Source organism: Vicia villosa, linkage group LG7 (genome assembly GCF_029867415.1).
Source record: "Vicia villosa cultivar HV-30 ecotype Madison, WI linkage group LG7, Vvil1.0, whole genome shotgun sequence".
NCBI classification, from domain to species: domain Eukaryota; kingdom Viridiplantae; phylum Streptophyta; class Magnoliopsida; order Fabales; family Fabaceae; genus Vicia; species Vicia villosa.
Window position 1 is genome coordinate 45,343,582 of NC_081186.1, and position 17,006 is coordinate 45,360,587.

The window sequence follows — 17,006 nt, forward strand, 5'->3', positions numbered from 1 at the left end:
TAGAACAGTAACGCGAATACATATCAGAGTAAAGAGAAACAAGCAATAACTTTGTTCACGTAGTTTGGCCAAATTACCTACGTCTGCGACTATAGAGTAGCTATAGTTCCCTTTATTTATGTCTTGTAAATCACATATAGATTACAATGTTAAACCATAAATATAATACGAGGTTTTTGTTTATCTAAAACCTCAATCCCTAGTTTCCCTCCACAAACAATTATATCTATCCATAATCATCTCAACAATATGAGTTATTCTCTCAACAACCTATATTATCTTAACAGTATGAGTTATAACAACTCATAGTTATCTCAACAACCCATAATTATCTCAACAATATGGGTCATATTCAACATGAACTATTCAAACACTAGCACCATTTATTATTGTTTTACATTCTACAATATCTATATATAATGAGGATCACGTTCCCCTCCCTTTAGTAAACTACACATTCACATTTACATTCACATTTTAAGAGTATTGGTGACCGTTCCATCAAGATTGGGCGATTTAAATTTAAATTTGATACTTTAAATTAAAAAACAAAAATTAAATTTTATATATATATATATATATATATATATATATATATATATATATATATATATATATATATATATATATATTTTTACTAAACCATGAAAGCTTGCATGAATTTAGTGATTGCATGGATTCAATTTCATCTAAGGAAGTTAAATTTTTATTTCTTCACTAACATCTCATATGACTAAATTTTCACATGTAAGTGGTAGATTAAGTGTCATTAAAGATGTGAAATTGTTGAATGTGAATGATATGAAAGAGCAAATGCTGCATGTAATGCAGCACCAATGGGAAGAACATCTTCATCAATGAAAAAATGAGAACTATGAGCAGAATATTTGGATCCACACCCTAAAAGGAATAATGAGCCAGGCACTTTTTCTATGAAAAATGCAAAATCTTCACTTGCGGTGAAAGTTTGTGCTAGTTTAATGTTCTCTTCTCCAACAATCATACTTGAGGCTTGTTTTGCTAGTTGGTAGATTCTCTCATCGTTTGTTGTTGGAGGAATTGTTGGATGTTCTCTACCAAAGAAGTCAACTTCTGCTGAGCACCTATGTACTCTTACTTGCCCTTTGATAACCTGCACAATGAAACAACGACTAATGTATCACGGTCGTGTCAGGCACTGACACGTAAAGGACACTACAGACGACTTAAGTATGAAGTGTCTGTGCTACATAGATAAAACCAAACCAAACACGACAATTACCTCTTCTATCCTTTGCCTTAGAGCATTGAAGCTCTTTATGCCGAAAGCTCTATAAGTACCTCCAAATGTAACAGAATCAGGAATGAGTTCATAACCAGACACTGCACGAATCATTGCCACGGAAACCACCTGCCAATAGAATCAATCAATCATAGGAATTTATGTGTGAAAGTACGGTGTTGAAAGTTTTTATTATATTGAAATTGAGTGTTCAAATAGACCTGCGAATCTAAAGGGTCCACTTCCCTCGAAACAATGTTTTGCAAGCTAATCACAGATGCTGAGGCAGCCAAAACAGGATCCAAACAACGATATGGAATTCCTGCTAAATCTCCCTTGATCTTTGCTTTGAAGCTTCCACATCCGGCTAAAAAATCTCCAGGTCTCGATGCAACAACACCTAAGGGATACTGTGTCGCTAAATGCAATCCAAAAATTGCCTCTACATCTTCAAGCACATTTTCTTGGATCATATCTCTCGCACCTACGCCTCTTTCTTCCGCTGGTTGAAATATAAGAACAACAGTAACCTGCATAATAAGGACTAATTAGTTTTCAATGGAAGATTTCCTATAAAGCTCATTTAACATTTTTTTCAATCCATCTTTACCTTTAACTTGTCTTTCATTTCTTGCAGTATCTTCGCAGCACCAAGAAGCATCGCAGAATGCGCATCGTGAGCACATGCGTGCATTTTTCCATCTATTTTACTCTTATGATCCCAATCTACAAGTTCCTATTGGGAATTAACAATTACTGGAAAATTAGTCCTTAGAGATTAAATCACCAGTACAAATGTCATGCTCATACTTACTAGTTATAAAGTAGGAAGCTTCTTTGGTTTCCTATTTTATTATCAAACAAAAACAAACATGCAAACATACAAATGTCCATTATGTCCTTGCATGTTTTCACTGACAGTGACAACCATGATTTCATCCAACTCACCATGATTTCAAACATGCATGAATGATCTATAATTGAAACAAAGAAAATAAAGTAATGTACATAACAAAACAAAACAAACCCTTAATAGAAACCCCAGAAAATGATGTTTTTACAAAATAGGTTATATTTACCTGAATAGGCAAAGCATCCATGTCAGCTCTAAGAGCAACAAAAGGAGGAAATCCAGAACCAATTTTAGCAACAACACCTGTTTTAGCCACTGGCCATTCATAACCAACACCTAAATCATCAAGCTCACGCCTTATTAAAGAACTTGTCTTGAACTCTTCATAAGCAAGTTCAGGATATTCATGAATTTCTCTTCTGATTTTCTTAATCCATTTCACTGTCTTGGGATTGTTAGCAATCTCAAGAATCTGATTTTTCAGTGAAGCAGTTTGGTTAGTTTGAAAATTGATAGATAAACATATGGGATTGAAGAAGAACAAGAAGATGAGTAAGAGAACAAGTCTTAGATGATGGTTGTTTAGGTCCATCATGTGGTGAAGTGGTAGTGACTGAAAAAGTGATTTGTAAGTATATATTAAATTTGATGAGACTATATATTTATAATGAAGTATTTGATGATTAGACATACTTTTTATGTGTGATGCTTAGAATATCGTACTACTATATACTTTTTTATTATTGGTCTAAAAATTTTGATGGTACATCAAAAAGTTGTATTATTTGTCTGTGATTTAGTAGTGTCACCAAATTATAGATACACTGTGGGAACCATAGATATATGTGGTTCAGTACTTACTAGATTTTCATTTCTCTTTGATTTTTTTTTTTTTTTTGTAAAGTTTGGCTTTGGACAAAATAATTTATGGAAATCAATCTTACTGTTTCTTAGCGGAGCTCATTTAAAATTAGCACAACAAAATTTTATATATTGATTGATCTAACACAAAAATTATTTATATTTAACAAAATTCAAGAGAAGCACTATCTCTTCATCCAAGTCTTCACCAAAAGATCAATTCTAAAGAATTATTTTTCTTTAATCTTTGACATATGGTGGATAACATGCGTTTATCCTGTACATTAATACTTTTTGGTTTCTTTTTAATAGTTTAATAATTTGATTTTCACCCATTTAAAAATAATAAATAAAATGTTGGAGAGTTGAACTTGTGTCTATAAATTTGGATATTTCTACGCAACTCATTTACACAAGTTAGAAATTCTACAAATTATTCTTTTTTTTAATTAAAAAAATGTTTTTAACATAATTTTTAGTTCAATTATAATAGTTCAATTATAAACTAAAAATCATAATTGAAATTGAAAATGGATTACAACGCTTGTGTTTACTTAAAAAAATGTTTTTAACATAATTTTTTGTTCAATTATAAACTAAAAATCATAATTGAAATTGAAAATGGATTACAACGCTTGTGTTTACCCGTGTTTTTAGTAAATTAAATCATAAATTTTAGTTTATTTCAGGGATTAAACTTAAAAAAAAATTTAAGAATAATTTATGCTAATCAGTTTGATGAAACGTGTTTGTTCTTGGGTATTTGGTGTTTCAATATGGAGAAATTGGATAAAAATTACAATTAGAACAATGCAGAATTTAGAACAATGCAGAATCGTTTAAAGAAATAAAGTAAACAAATAATACAATAAAAGTAAAATGAAATGCTTTGATTAAGAAGTTAGAAAATGGCGCAAATTTGTACATGTTTCCTCACAAACTTTTTTCTCTGTGTAACTTGGATACTCGAGTTCTATATAAGATACAGGTAAAATTTGTGAACTTTATTACATGAATGAAATCAACTTATATACTATATACATTAACAACCACAAATAACAGTTACTTCTCTAGTGTTCGACGCGTATACTATTACGTGTACCTCTGATCTCTACTTTGCTTTCATGTGTCTTCAGTTCTTGATCTGCTGCAAACTGCTACCCATGTTGACAACTACACCTAAATCTCCTGACTGCCTCTGTCGAAAACATCTTCAAGCCTTCTAGTCGAAGGCCGAACTAGGAACCCACACAACGAAATCCTAGTTCCAACAAGCAGGAATACGGGCTTGTAGGGAAACTTATCTTGATCGCTCACAACGCTCACACATCATTGCCCAACATCAAGCACTCCGAGGAAAAGTGCAAGGAACATTTACGACCTCACTCAAGTACGGAGATCCGGCCTCTAATCAGATATGATCCTATGGTGATCCACACGAAACGTCTAATTAAGCGGAAGTAGTTTTAAACCGCTTCACATATAAAGCTCTGCATGCCCAAAATTCAAGTATTCTTTTGACTCTCACACTCTAATTGCTCATTTCCTGACTAACTTAAACGTTTAATTGTTAACCTTGCAAATCTATCCTGATGTATCACATCAGAAGTATGCTCCACCGCATCCAAACTTTAGTTCCACTATGTCATCAACTATTTTTTATTACTGAACAAAATTATATATATATATATATATATATATCACATAACAAACATTTATTAATGTGAAATATACATAAATAGTTATGAGATGAATATTTATCATCAATATTTACAATAAAAGATACAAAAATATTTGTCATTAATAATTTTGATGTGATAAATAACCACTTAATGAAATTGCATTATTTTGATGAGAAAAGTCATAAAACACCAATACATAAGTGATTCAATTTTAAAATGACATTTGACCTACAAATAGACATTTCACTCAAATGTAGCCATATTTATAATATGGCTATTTCTTAGACACGTGACAATAAGGATAATCCTGTCCTCATCTGATACAATTAACACGTGAAACAAATTGGATTTTAAATAGTAAACTTCGTTGTCATTGAGAATTTTGTTACAAGCTTTAAAAAACTATATTTATAAAAAGTCAAAATTATATTCATATTAGGGTTATTTAAATATTATTATATAACCCTCTATGTTTTAACCGAACACTAATCTTTCTTGGATTGCAAATTTGCAATACTTCACTAATACAAAACGGGTAATTTACATCCGTTTTTATTAAATTTATATCCGTTTTTTTAAATAAAAAATGGGTGTATGTTCACTAGGTGAGAAATGTCTAACAAATTTACACCCGTTTAAAAACAGGTGTAAATACATGCTATTTTACACCCTTGTTAATTAAAAAACGGGTGTAAATACATTATATGTTACACCCTTTTTAATAAAAATCGGGTGTAAATACGTTCTACGTTACACCCTATTTTATTAAAAACCAGGTGTAAATAAGTTCTTAGTTACACCCTATTTTAATAAAAATTGGGTGTAAATATGTTCAATGTTACACCTATTTTAATAAAAATCGGGTGTAAATACGTTCTTATTTACACCTTATTTTAGTAAAAATCGGGTGTAAATATCCTATTTCATATGCTACATTACACCCTATATCCATTTACACCATATTTCACATGCTACATTACAACCTATTTTAGTTATCACATTTCTTCACATTTCATGTGCTAAGAAGTCATAATATTTCAAATACTATAAAATCATATACATAAAAAATCATATTTCATGTACTAAGTCATAATATTTTTCAACATATGTAACATTTACATCTAGATATTTTGGCCCTACAATTTAGTACAAAAATCTTGCAGTTGTAGATTGGCTTTCGCAGTTGGATTGTGTGCACAAAGACATCTTTATTCATCGAGCTTTGACGGATCAATGCCAAATGTGGCAACATACTGAGCCAAGCATCCTAGCGGACCCGTTATGTATCCAAAAATTCCTAGCCCCGCTGTCATACAGTCTCTATCACAAATAATCACAAATAAGAGAGTGAAGGTTAATTTCAACAAAACTTTTTTTCTACTAAGGAATTCAAGAATGTAACAATGCCATAGTTATTTTGTTAAACATAGTGTTGTCACCAACCTATATTCCATTTTCGAATTCAAGTAGAATTGTTGGAATTAAATAAAGTAATTGGTCCAAATCTTTTGAATTAAACGGACTGCCAATATCGTTCTGGCCTATGTCAAACATGTATAACCCCTTCTACAAGTAATCTTCGGCCGGGACATATTTATGAAATTTCTTGCCTGAAACATTATTGTGATGATTTTCATTAGGCATAAATTGATCAGATAACATACAAACTTGGTTTTGAGACTGAAGTAATGTACCTGCAAGAAAATCAAGAACTCGGGCTTTGAATAGCTGGAACTGAGATATTTGAACGCCAAAGCCGAAAGGACTGATCGATGCTGCATTTGATGGAAGGATAGTCGAACCTGCTGCTGCAAAGTTGCATCCTTAATGGAAATTTGGTAAACCAACCGAATCCAAATAGGCATTTAAAAATGGCAAGTTCACCGCATCCATTGCAACACAACTAAACAAAAATAACATAATTTGCATAGAAACACATTGAATTTTCTAAAAGTATTTTCTAAAAATTGTTTTCTTTCAATTTTGAATCAAATTCTTCATCAGACTCCAATGAGTGACCTAGATCGGTAATAAACTCTGCTAGAACCTTGTCACTGGTTCCGGTGTGAGAATCCAACTCGGTACATACCTTGGAATTTTGGCACCCTTTGTAGAAAGCAGCAACTACAGGTCTTTGTTAACTGGTGTAGCTGCCAAGCACCAAACTCACATAAATTAAATGGCTAACCAATGATTCAAAGTTAATACCATCAGAACACAATCACATGACAATTTATTTACTCATAAAAAATCTTGGTTAATAAATTTCATATCATGTCGGATTTTGATGTTGCATAATAGATATAGCTCCTATATCATTTCTAATGAGGTAGTACAAACTAAGAAAGCTTATAGAAATAAAAATTGTGTTCCCAATCTACATTCAGCCCAACAGACCAAGACCAAAGTTTGTCCTATAAATACTCAACAGGACAACAGCCACCAGACAAAAATACAACAGGACAACTGCAAAAAAACACAACAGGACAACGGTTTTTTTATTTCTTATAAAATCTATAGGACAAGGGACCATAACGTGTGAAACTTGAACAAATTGAGATTAGAGAAAGACAATCAAAAGTATAACTATTATTGGTGAAAAAGAAAGGCTGAAGTTTCTAGTCCACATATTATGCAAAAAAATTCTTTAAAGATTACCTACCAAGTGCTCAGTCACATGCTTGATATAAGTTCTAAGAACACAAGTCTAATAAGCAATAAGAATTAACTAATGTTGACAAAGTCTTCCTATATATTTTGCAAATGATTCTTGTTATGAATTTTTTTTTAATCACATTTTAGTTTGCTATAAAAAATCTTTTGGATCACAATAAAAGCATGTTTAGGTAGCAGTACTACAGGTAGTACTTCTCTGGAAAAACAAAAAGAAATGAAAAAAATAAGGAATACACATTCATTTTCAATTTCAATATATATTTCTCACACTTGTGTTGTTTTCTTTGCATCACACTCACTCTTCATGAACTATTATTTATCCCTTTGAAAATTAGACCATCTCTACCATTTTACTCTTGATTAGTTTTTATTTTTGAATAACAAAGGTAGAACCATATACTTTTCTATTGATTAGGTATATTTATGTTATACACACATTTACACACAATTATTTGTTACTAATGAATTTGATGCATGTTGCGGTCTCTAGAGAGAATTCAACATCAAGAATGAGGCCACCAACTCCTAACATTTTTCCTTCTCAGCATATGCATGTAGAGTCATCGTTATTAAATTCAAAGATGCTATTAATAATTATATCATTGTTAATTGTATTACACAATATTAGTTTTTCATTTTGTTACACTTAATAAACAATTTTGTATGTTCATTTATAGATGAAGATGAAAACTATTTATAAGAAGTACTCACCCGTGTTCTAGAGCTGGATCTGACTTGTTGATACTTCAATATAGTCCAATCAAATACATAGTCAAATTGATAACCTGTAAATGTGCCATTTCCAATAAGATACTTTCAGAGCTTTAGAAAAACTTCCAATTGAGGAAAATGAAGCTTATGCATCTACAAAATAAGACCTATTTCAGAAATCCAAACTGTAAACTCTTTGAAAATTGAAAGAAATCCAAACTGTAAACTCTTTGAAAATTGAAAGAAATAAAATTTGAAGAAAAATAATTAATTGATTGTTTAGGTCCCTGTATAACAGTCTGCATAACAAAATCTTTCTCGTATATCAATTAGATGAGGAGAATTTATGCTTGTCTTGATTGAAAACTTGTTAAATGATCTTTCAAAACACCGATAAACACGTCACGAAGATCTCTAGGTGATTCATATATACAAACAAGGAACAAAAGTGTGAAAAAAAGTGAGGTTGAAGATGTTTGGTAAGTTTGGACCAGAATCAAGTTTTGGAATCCTTTTTTCACTCTTCAAAGACAAAATCGTTCCACTATTCTAATCCTACTAGAAATTATTAGTTGGTGCATCCAAGAAACACATTCTAAACATAACGGCTACTTTGTCCACCAATCATGCAATGACTTCACCAAGCAATTTGATATAGTTTCTAATAATATTGTATTGCACAATTGATGGAAGACTTACGAGTTATCTTTTCCAGACATTGTGGCTAAACTGCTGTCATGCAATGTACTTGGGGACATCGGATGACTGTCGGACCTTTTACCAATCTAATCCTTCGGTAGGACCCTTCTATTTTTAAGGCCCAAAATTTTAAGATCGCTATTTGCGCCATCTTCTCTATCCTGTTGAGAGGAAAATCTTAATGAATCCATGGTCTCCATTGAGCTTACATAATAAACACCATCCTGAGGTAGGACTTGATTCTTCTCAGGTCTCAAGCGACCCAATGAACCAAGGGAACCTTTTTCTACGGCCTGCAACTAGGCAGTTTCCAACCTCTACTCATGAATGATGGATTCAATTTTTTGCATTGGACTATCAAATATCAAACACATTCAACACCACAATTCAGCACAATATTTAAAATTGCAGCACAAATAAAAGTTATCATTACTATCTCAATTAAAACCCTTGAATATGGCTACTTAAACAAACAATAAGATGACTAACTAAATCAACATATTGAAATATTATACCTGCAACACTTGTGGATTTTAAGGATGAATCCATTATTTGGGATTTGGGTGCAAAATTCAGTTCAATTTCATACCCGTTGTATAAAATGTAAACTTGGACTTGCTCACATAACTATCATCTCTTGTGAACAACTCAGAAGCCTTTGCATAAACTGTTCTCTCCACATGAACAAAGGCAGAGGAAGCAGTAATTGAAGGAACATGCTTCTCAAAACCACCTCGAGAACCAGAACCAGAACTCAAATTCTTTGAGTGATTCGTCGAAAATGTCGAATCAGAACCATTAGGAACTTTTCTTAAATTAAAGCGGTAGTTGTAACACCCCAAATTTACCCGATAAATTATACAGAAACATCGGAGTATAAATTCCAAACAAGTTCATTTGAGGTATCACATATTCGTCATTTCAAAAACATCTATGGCTTACTCGCCTTCATATAGATACATAGCACAGGAATTTAAAACGATAATCAAATCATTACTAAAAATCACTTTGTTCAAATTCAATAATCAACTCGCAGCGGAACTCACAAAACTTCACAATTTTCAATTTAATCATAACATCTTAGCTTTAAGCTACAATTCAACAATAAAACATCACTAAAAATTCAGCAAGTAACAAATAATTAAAACACGCATTTATCCCCCAGAGTGCTACGTATCAGAGCGACCACCGACTCGACTCACCGCGTCTAAATCTTCCTCAAGGCTGTCACCTGCACGTTACCAGTATAAAGGTAACGGCGAAACAAGAGAAAGGGGTGAGATATCAAACAATATAAACAGGGCGATGATAAACAATATGTTTAGGTTCAAGTTATAATAATCATCACTTTGCGGTATAATCCTTACCGTCTAATTTACTCCACCGATTTCAATTAAAACAACACACGTCACAATACCTCACATAATTCATATTCAACTTCTCAACAATTCACATAAGTTCACACATCACAACACATAAACTCATAATAACACAAATGAAACGTGACTCTAACAAATGCACATGCATGTGGTACCCAGGGCTTCAGCCCCCATCGCCAATTGCCAGTAAATAGAGGCATCAAAACAGGCATAAGCCTTCGTCGATGTTTGCCAATCCAGGTCGTCGCTAAAACATGCAAATTCATGAGACACTGATGAAATGCAACAAATCACAAACATCACAGAACAACATCGCGAGGCATACGCCTATATCACAAATGTTACCAATAAATAGAGGTAACTCAACGTCACTTTAATTCCCGCATTTCGCAGTAATCACAACATCATCACATCACATCATCACTGGCCATAGGCCTACAAATTAATATTACCGCGTCACAACAACATATACTAATAGCACAACATCATTGATGTATATATATCACCCAAAAGAAATACTCTACTAACAACTCTTACACATAAGGGTAACTTTTATGCGCCAAATTAGCTAATGGTCTAACTCAAGTAATAATAAAACAACTCTAAAGGGTCAAGTACCTTCAATTTAAATTTATAGTTTATCAGATTTTACTCTAAACAACTCGAAAACAACTCTGACAACCATATTGACAACTCTAACATGATTGAAAATAATTTAAGTTAGCGAATTAACCCCAATATTTATCTCTGACTCAACTCCTAAAATATTATATTAAATTATTATTATTATTATTATTATTATAAAACAAGTGATATCCACTAAATTGAATTACCCTACAGTAAGTAACGTGGATATATGACTTTAGCTACAGTACGTTTTAAATTATTATGCCTATACAGTACCTGAATTCCAATTATAATCATATATTAGCGGAATACATTTCATGAATGTTTGTTACTCCAAGATATGAACGACGGAACATCACCGTAGGAAGCACAACAGTAGACTTACACCAATTATATATGATAATAAACAAATACACTCATATATATATATATATATATATATATATATATATATATATATATATATATATATATATATATATATATATATATACACACGTATCAAATTCATAGAACAATTAATCACACACAAAGAGATATTAAAATTCCCTAAACCCTACATATGGTCCATCATATCCCCGTTTATAGAGCAAAAACCCCACCCTTATCTTGTATTCGGAGTCCGCTCTACAATTCCGGTCGAATCCAAGTTTATCGGCTTCGCGTATTTCTTCCCTTTTTCTCTTCACGGCATAATTCTCGTATCTCTTTTCTTTTCCAATTTTCCTCTTCTCTCTGCCGTCCTTCTCTTTTCCCAAATGCTGTGTTACTGAGTTTCTAAAAACCTAGATGTATCCTCACTTCTCAATTATTCCAATTTGGGCCAAAACCAAATTACACGTACAACATAACACTTAGCACATCTAGTTTATTTTATAAAAACTTACAATTTACTGCTAACTCTTATTTTACGGTCTAATTTAATTTACTCATAAAATTCCCAAAATGATACACATCACTCTAATAATATTTCTAATACTAAAAATATTAAAATTTCCGATTAATTATCGATCCTCTCTCCCTAACTAATACCGACTAAATCGTCTCAAAATGCAAAAATTTCACTAAACACTACAAACGTCTAAATTAAGCAAATAATCAAATTTCCGGGCGTTACAACTCTCCTCCACTTAAAAGATTTTCGTCCTCGAAAATTTACCCGACACCACCATCATCAACTTCACTTCCACGTCCAACCTTCCAACATACATCTCACATCGACTAGGCATATGTCAACCATTACGGTACCTCTTTGCAACCTTGTAACTAAACCACATCCGAGAAGCAAAGCTTCTCCCCCACTTCGCTCAAACTAACCCTGCAACAAAAAAAACAAGTACCAACAGTGTTTCACACACATGTCGCGTACTAAGGGATAAACAACAATTAGACGACTCTGGCCGGAGGGACCGACCTGCTCTGATACCACTAATGTAACACCCCAAATTTACCCGATAAATTATACAGAAAAATCAGAGTATAAATTCCAAACAAGGTCATTTGAGGTATCACATATTCGTCATTTCAAAAACATATACGACTTACTCGCCTTCATATAGATACATAGCACAAGAATTTAAAACGATAATCAAATCATTATTAAAAATCACTTTGTTCAAATTCAATAATCAACTCACAGCGGAACTCACAAAACTTCACAATTTTCAATTTAATCATAACATCTTAGCTTTAAGCTACAATTCAACAATAAAACATCACTAAAAATTCAGCAAGTAACAAATAATTAAAACACGCATTTATTCCCCAGAGTTCTACGTATCAGAGCGACCACCGACTCGACTCACCGCGTCTAAATCTTCCTCAAGGCTATCACCTACACGTTACCAGTATAAAGGTAACGGGGAAACAAGAGAAAGGGGTGAGATATCAAACAATATAAACAGGGCGATGATAAACAATATGTCTAGGTTCAAGTTATAATAATCATCACTTTGCGGTATAATCCTTACCGTCTAATTTACTCCACCGATTTCATTTAAAACAACACACGTCACAATACCTCACATAATTCATATTCAACTTCTCAACAATTCACATAAGTTCACACATCACAACACATAAACTCATAATAACACAAATGAAACGTGACTCTAACAAATGCACATGCATGTGGTACCCAGGGCTTCAGCCCCCATCGCCAATTGCCAGTAAATAGAGGCATCAAAACAGGCATAAGCCTTCGTCGATGTTTGCCAATCCAGGCCGTCGCTAAAACATGCAGATTCATGAGACACTGATGAAATGCAACAAATCACAAACATCACAGAACAACATCGCCAGGCATACGCCTATATCACAAATGTTACCAATAAATAGAGGTAACTCAACGTTACTTTAATTCCTGCATTTCGCAGTAATCACAACATCATCACATCACATCATCACTGGCCATAGGCCTACAAATTAATATTACCGCGTCACAACAACAGATACTAATAGCACAACATCATTGATGTATATATATCACCCAAAAGAAATACTCTACTAACAACTCTTACACATAAGGGTAACTTTTATGCGCCAAATTAGCTAATGGTCTAACTCAAGTAATAATAAAACAACTCTAAAGGGTCAAGTACCTTCAATTTAAATTTATAGTTTATCAGATTTTACTCTAAACAACTCGAAAACAACTCTGACAACCCTATTGACAACTCTAACATGATTGAAAATAATTTAAGTTAGCGAATTAACCCCAATATTTATCTCTCACTCAACTCCTAAAATATTATACTAAATTATTTTTATTATTATTATTATTATTATTATTATTATTATTATTATAAAACAAGTGATATCCACTAAATTGAATTACCCTACAGTAAGTAACGTGGATATATGACTTTAGCTACAGTACGTTTTAAATTATTATGCCTATACAGTACCTGAATTCCAATTATAATCAAATATTAGCGGAATATATTTCATGAATGTTTGTTACTCCAAGATATGAACGACGGAACATCACCGTAGGAAGCACAACAGTAGACTTACACCAATTATATATGATAATAAACAAATACACTCAAATTTGTATATATATATATATATATATATATATATATATATATATATATATATATATATATATATATATATATATATATATATATATATATATATATATATATATATATATATATATATATATATATATATCAGGGCCGGCCCGGGGCCAGGGCAAGCAGGCCCACAGCCCAGGACCTCCAAATTAAAAGGGCCTCAAATTTTTTAGTTTGTGTGAATTGTAATATTAAAATTGTTATATATATCTATTAATTTGATAAATAGTCATTAATGTATTTGTAGCGCAGCGGGAAGCTCATTTTGCCTAGATGTGCTGGGACGTCAGTTCAATTCTTAATACTTGATTTTATGCTTTTAATATTTTATTTTAATAAAATGGCAATGAACCTAGATGTGCTGGGACGTCAGTTCAATTCTTAATACTTGATTTTATGCTTTTAATATTTTATTTTAATAAAATGGCAATGAACCTAGATGTGCTGGGACGTCAGTTCAATTCTTAATACTTGATTTTATGCTTTTAATATTTTATTTTAATAAAATGGCAATGAACCTAGATGTGCTTGGACGTCAGTTCAATTCTTAATACTTGATTTTATGCTTTTAATATTTTATTTTAATAAAATGGCAATGAACCTAGATGTGCTGGGACGTCAGTTCAATTCTTAATACTTGATTTTATGCTTTTAATATTTTATTTTAATAAAATGGCAATGAACCTAGATGTGCTGGGACGTCAGTTCAATTCTTAATACTTGATTTTATGCTTTTAATATTTTATTTTACTAAAATGGCAATGAACCTAGATGTGCTGGGACGTCAGTTCAATTCTTAATACTTGATTTTATGCTTTTAATATTTTATTTTGATAAAATGGCAATGAACCTGTGCCAGTGCCAGTATTCCGCTATTAATACATTCATTGCCAATTGAACTAAAATTTTATTTCCTGTCAAAAAAAAAAACTAAAATATTATTTTAATAAAACAGCAAAGAACCTATGCACTTGCCAATTATACTAAGTAAAATATTTATTGTTCATTGTTTTCTGTTTTATATAAGTAATACTAGTTTCATTAATTAGTACTAACAAAGTTTTTTGTTAAGAAATATATAAACTACTTAATTTTCTGTCATATATATATATATATATATATATATATATATATATATATATATATATATATATATATATATATATATATATATATATATATATAAACAAAATTACTTATATGATATAAAATTATTATTAAGTTCTTAGATTAAGAAATATTATGTATAATTATTAATGGTTTGATCTTGTTTTATAAAAGATATATTATAAATTTTATTATAAAATAATATATTTAAAAAGAATTGGATATAAGTGTTTTTTAATTAATTCTTATGCAGTCCTAACAACAACTAAAAAAACTTATTTTTATATAATTACTATTAACAACTTCCACTCTCTTAATACCTAAAAAAACGCTAGACAAACTTAATTCAAATTATTTATGGTTTTCTTAATATAAAGATATATTATCATATTTAATTTATAATATATTATTAAAAATTTAGTAATATTAATATTATTTATAAAAAAGATATTTTGATTAATTATTCAATTATTTTGTTGGGGTCCATTTTATTATTTGCCACTGGCCTCTACAAAGTCAGGACCGGCCCTGATATATATATATATATATATATATATATATATATATATATATATATATATATATATATATATATATATATATATATATATATATATATATATATATATATATATATATATATATATATATATATATATATATATATATATATATATACACGTATCAAATTCAAAGACATAAATTTAGCAAATTCACAGAACAATTAATCACACACAAAGAGATATTAAAATTCTCTAAACCCTACATACGGTCCATCATATCCCCGTTTATAGAGCAAGAACCTCACCCTTACCTTGTATTCGGAGTCCGCTCTACAATTCCGGTCGAATCCAAGTTTTTCGGCTTCGCGTATTTCTTCCGTTTTTCTCTTCACGGTATAATTCTCGTATCTCTTTTCTTTTCCAAATGCTATGTTACTGAGTTTCTAAAAACCTAGGTGTATCCTCACTTCTCAATTATTCCAATTTGGGCCAAAACCAAATTACACGTACAACATAACACTTAGCGCATCTAGTTTATTTTATAAAAACTCCCAATTTACTGCTAACTCTTATTTTACGGTCTAATTTAATTTACTCAGAAAATTCCCAAAACGATACACATCACTCTAATAATATTTCTAATACTAAAAATATTAAAATTTCCGATTAATTATCAATCCGCTATCCCTAACTAATACCGACTAAATCGTCTCAAAATGCAAAAATTTCACTAAACACTACAAACGTCTAAATTATGCAAATAATCAAACTTCCGGGCGTTACAATAGTAGAAGTCCCACTCGGAGACAAAACACAATCATAAGCTCTCTGAATCAATTCATCAAACAGTGAATGAACATTATAAAGATCAAAGCTTAAAAGCCCGTGCTCTATATCGAAAACTCCAAGTCAATTCAACAATTAGAAAAATGAATTATCCAAAAAAATGAAATAAGTTCAACGATTTACCTAGCAGCAACATGAGTTATGTCAAATCCAAAGTACATCTCGATCTTACTGGATTCCTTAGGAGAAGCTTCAAAGCCCATCCGCTAGTTCCGGTAAATGAAGATGTCGCAGCGGCAGAAGGAGCGGGGCCAGAGGTGATGATCTGGTGAATAATCGATAGGGTTTTAGGTGAAGAACCATAGAGAAATGAAGGAATCGTGTTTTTATGAATGGGCGTTTCTGATGACGGAGTCATTAGGTGAATCGAAAAATCCGAAATACGCAATGGAAATGCGAGAAAGGAGTTTAGAAAAATGGTTAGATTTCTCGCTTCTCAGTATCTCCCAATTCTCCGACGTGTTTGCACTCTTTCAAGCGATGAGACGGGTTTCGAAGAGAAAGGTTCATGCAATTGAAAAATGGGTTTCGAAGACATTGTGTTTCGAATTTGTTAATGTTTTTACTTTTGAATATTATTAAGTTGTAAACTTAATAAAATAGATTACATAAGTCCTTAATAAAATAGATTATGGTTTTTAAATGTGTTTATATTAATGATTAATATTTTAAGTCATAAAATTAAATAACTTTTTTTAGTCTATTTAAATTTATACCC

General features: G+C 31.4%; 1 protein-coding gene and 1 pseudogene across 1 annotated transcript; both read right to left on the reverse strand.

Annotated features, from left to right (window-relative positions):
• Positions 1 to 683: 683 nt before the first annotated feature.
• LOC131617170 (IAA-amino acid hydrolase ILR1-like 7) lies at positions 684 to 2,748 on the reverse strand. Its single transcript, XM_058888519.1, has 5 exons — positions 2,341 to 2,748; positions 1,872 to 1,997; positions 1,483 to 1,791; positions 1,262 to 1,390; positions 684 to 1,132 (listed from the first exon to the last, which is right to left on the reverse strand). The coding sequence occupies exons 1-5, from the start codon at positions 2,707 to 2,709 to the stop codon at positions 770 to 772; spliced, it is 1,296 nt and encodes a 431-aa protein (XP_058744502.1). The 5' UTR covers positions 2,710 to 2,748; the 3' UTR covers positions 684 to 769.
• A 2,977-nt stretch (positions 2,749 to 5,725) lies between these two features.
• On the reverse strand, positions 5,726 to 6,806 carry LOC131618969 (GDSL esterase/lipase At1g54790-like; annotated as a pseudogene).
• Between the last annotated feature and the right edge of the window lie 10,200 nt (positions 6,807 to 17,006).

What these genes read in the sequence shown, in the direction of transcription:
- LOC131617170 (XM_058888519.1), bottom strand. Translation starts at nt 2,709, where the DNA reads ATGATGGACCTAAACAACCATCATCTAAGACTTGTTCTCTTACTCATC. An exon ending in AAATGAAAGACAAGTTAAAG is followed by an intron (nt 1,792 to 1,871) that starts GTAAAGATGGAT and finishes CTTATTATGCAG; the next exon opens with GTTACTGTTGTTCTTATATT. An exon ending in TGGACCCTTTAGATTCGCAG is followed by an intron (nt 1,391 to 1,482) that starts GTCTATTTGAAC and finishes TTCTATTGGCAG; the next exon opens with GTGGTTTCCGTGGCAATGAT.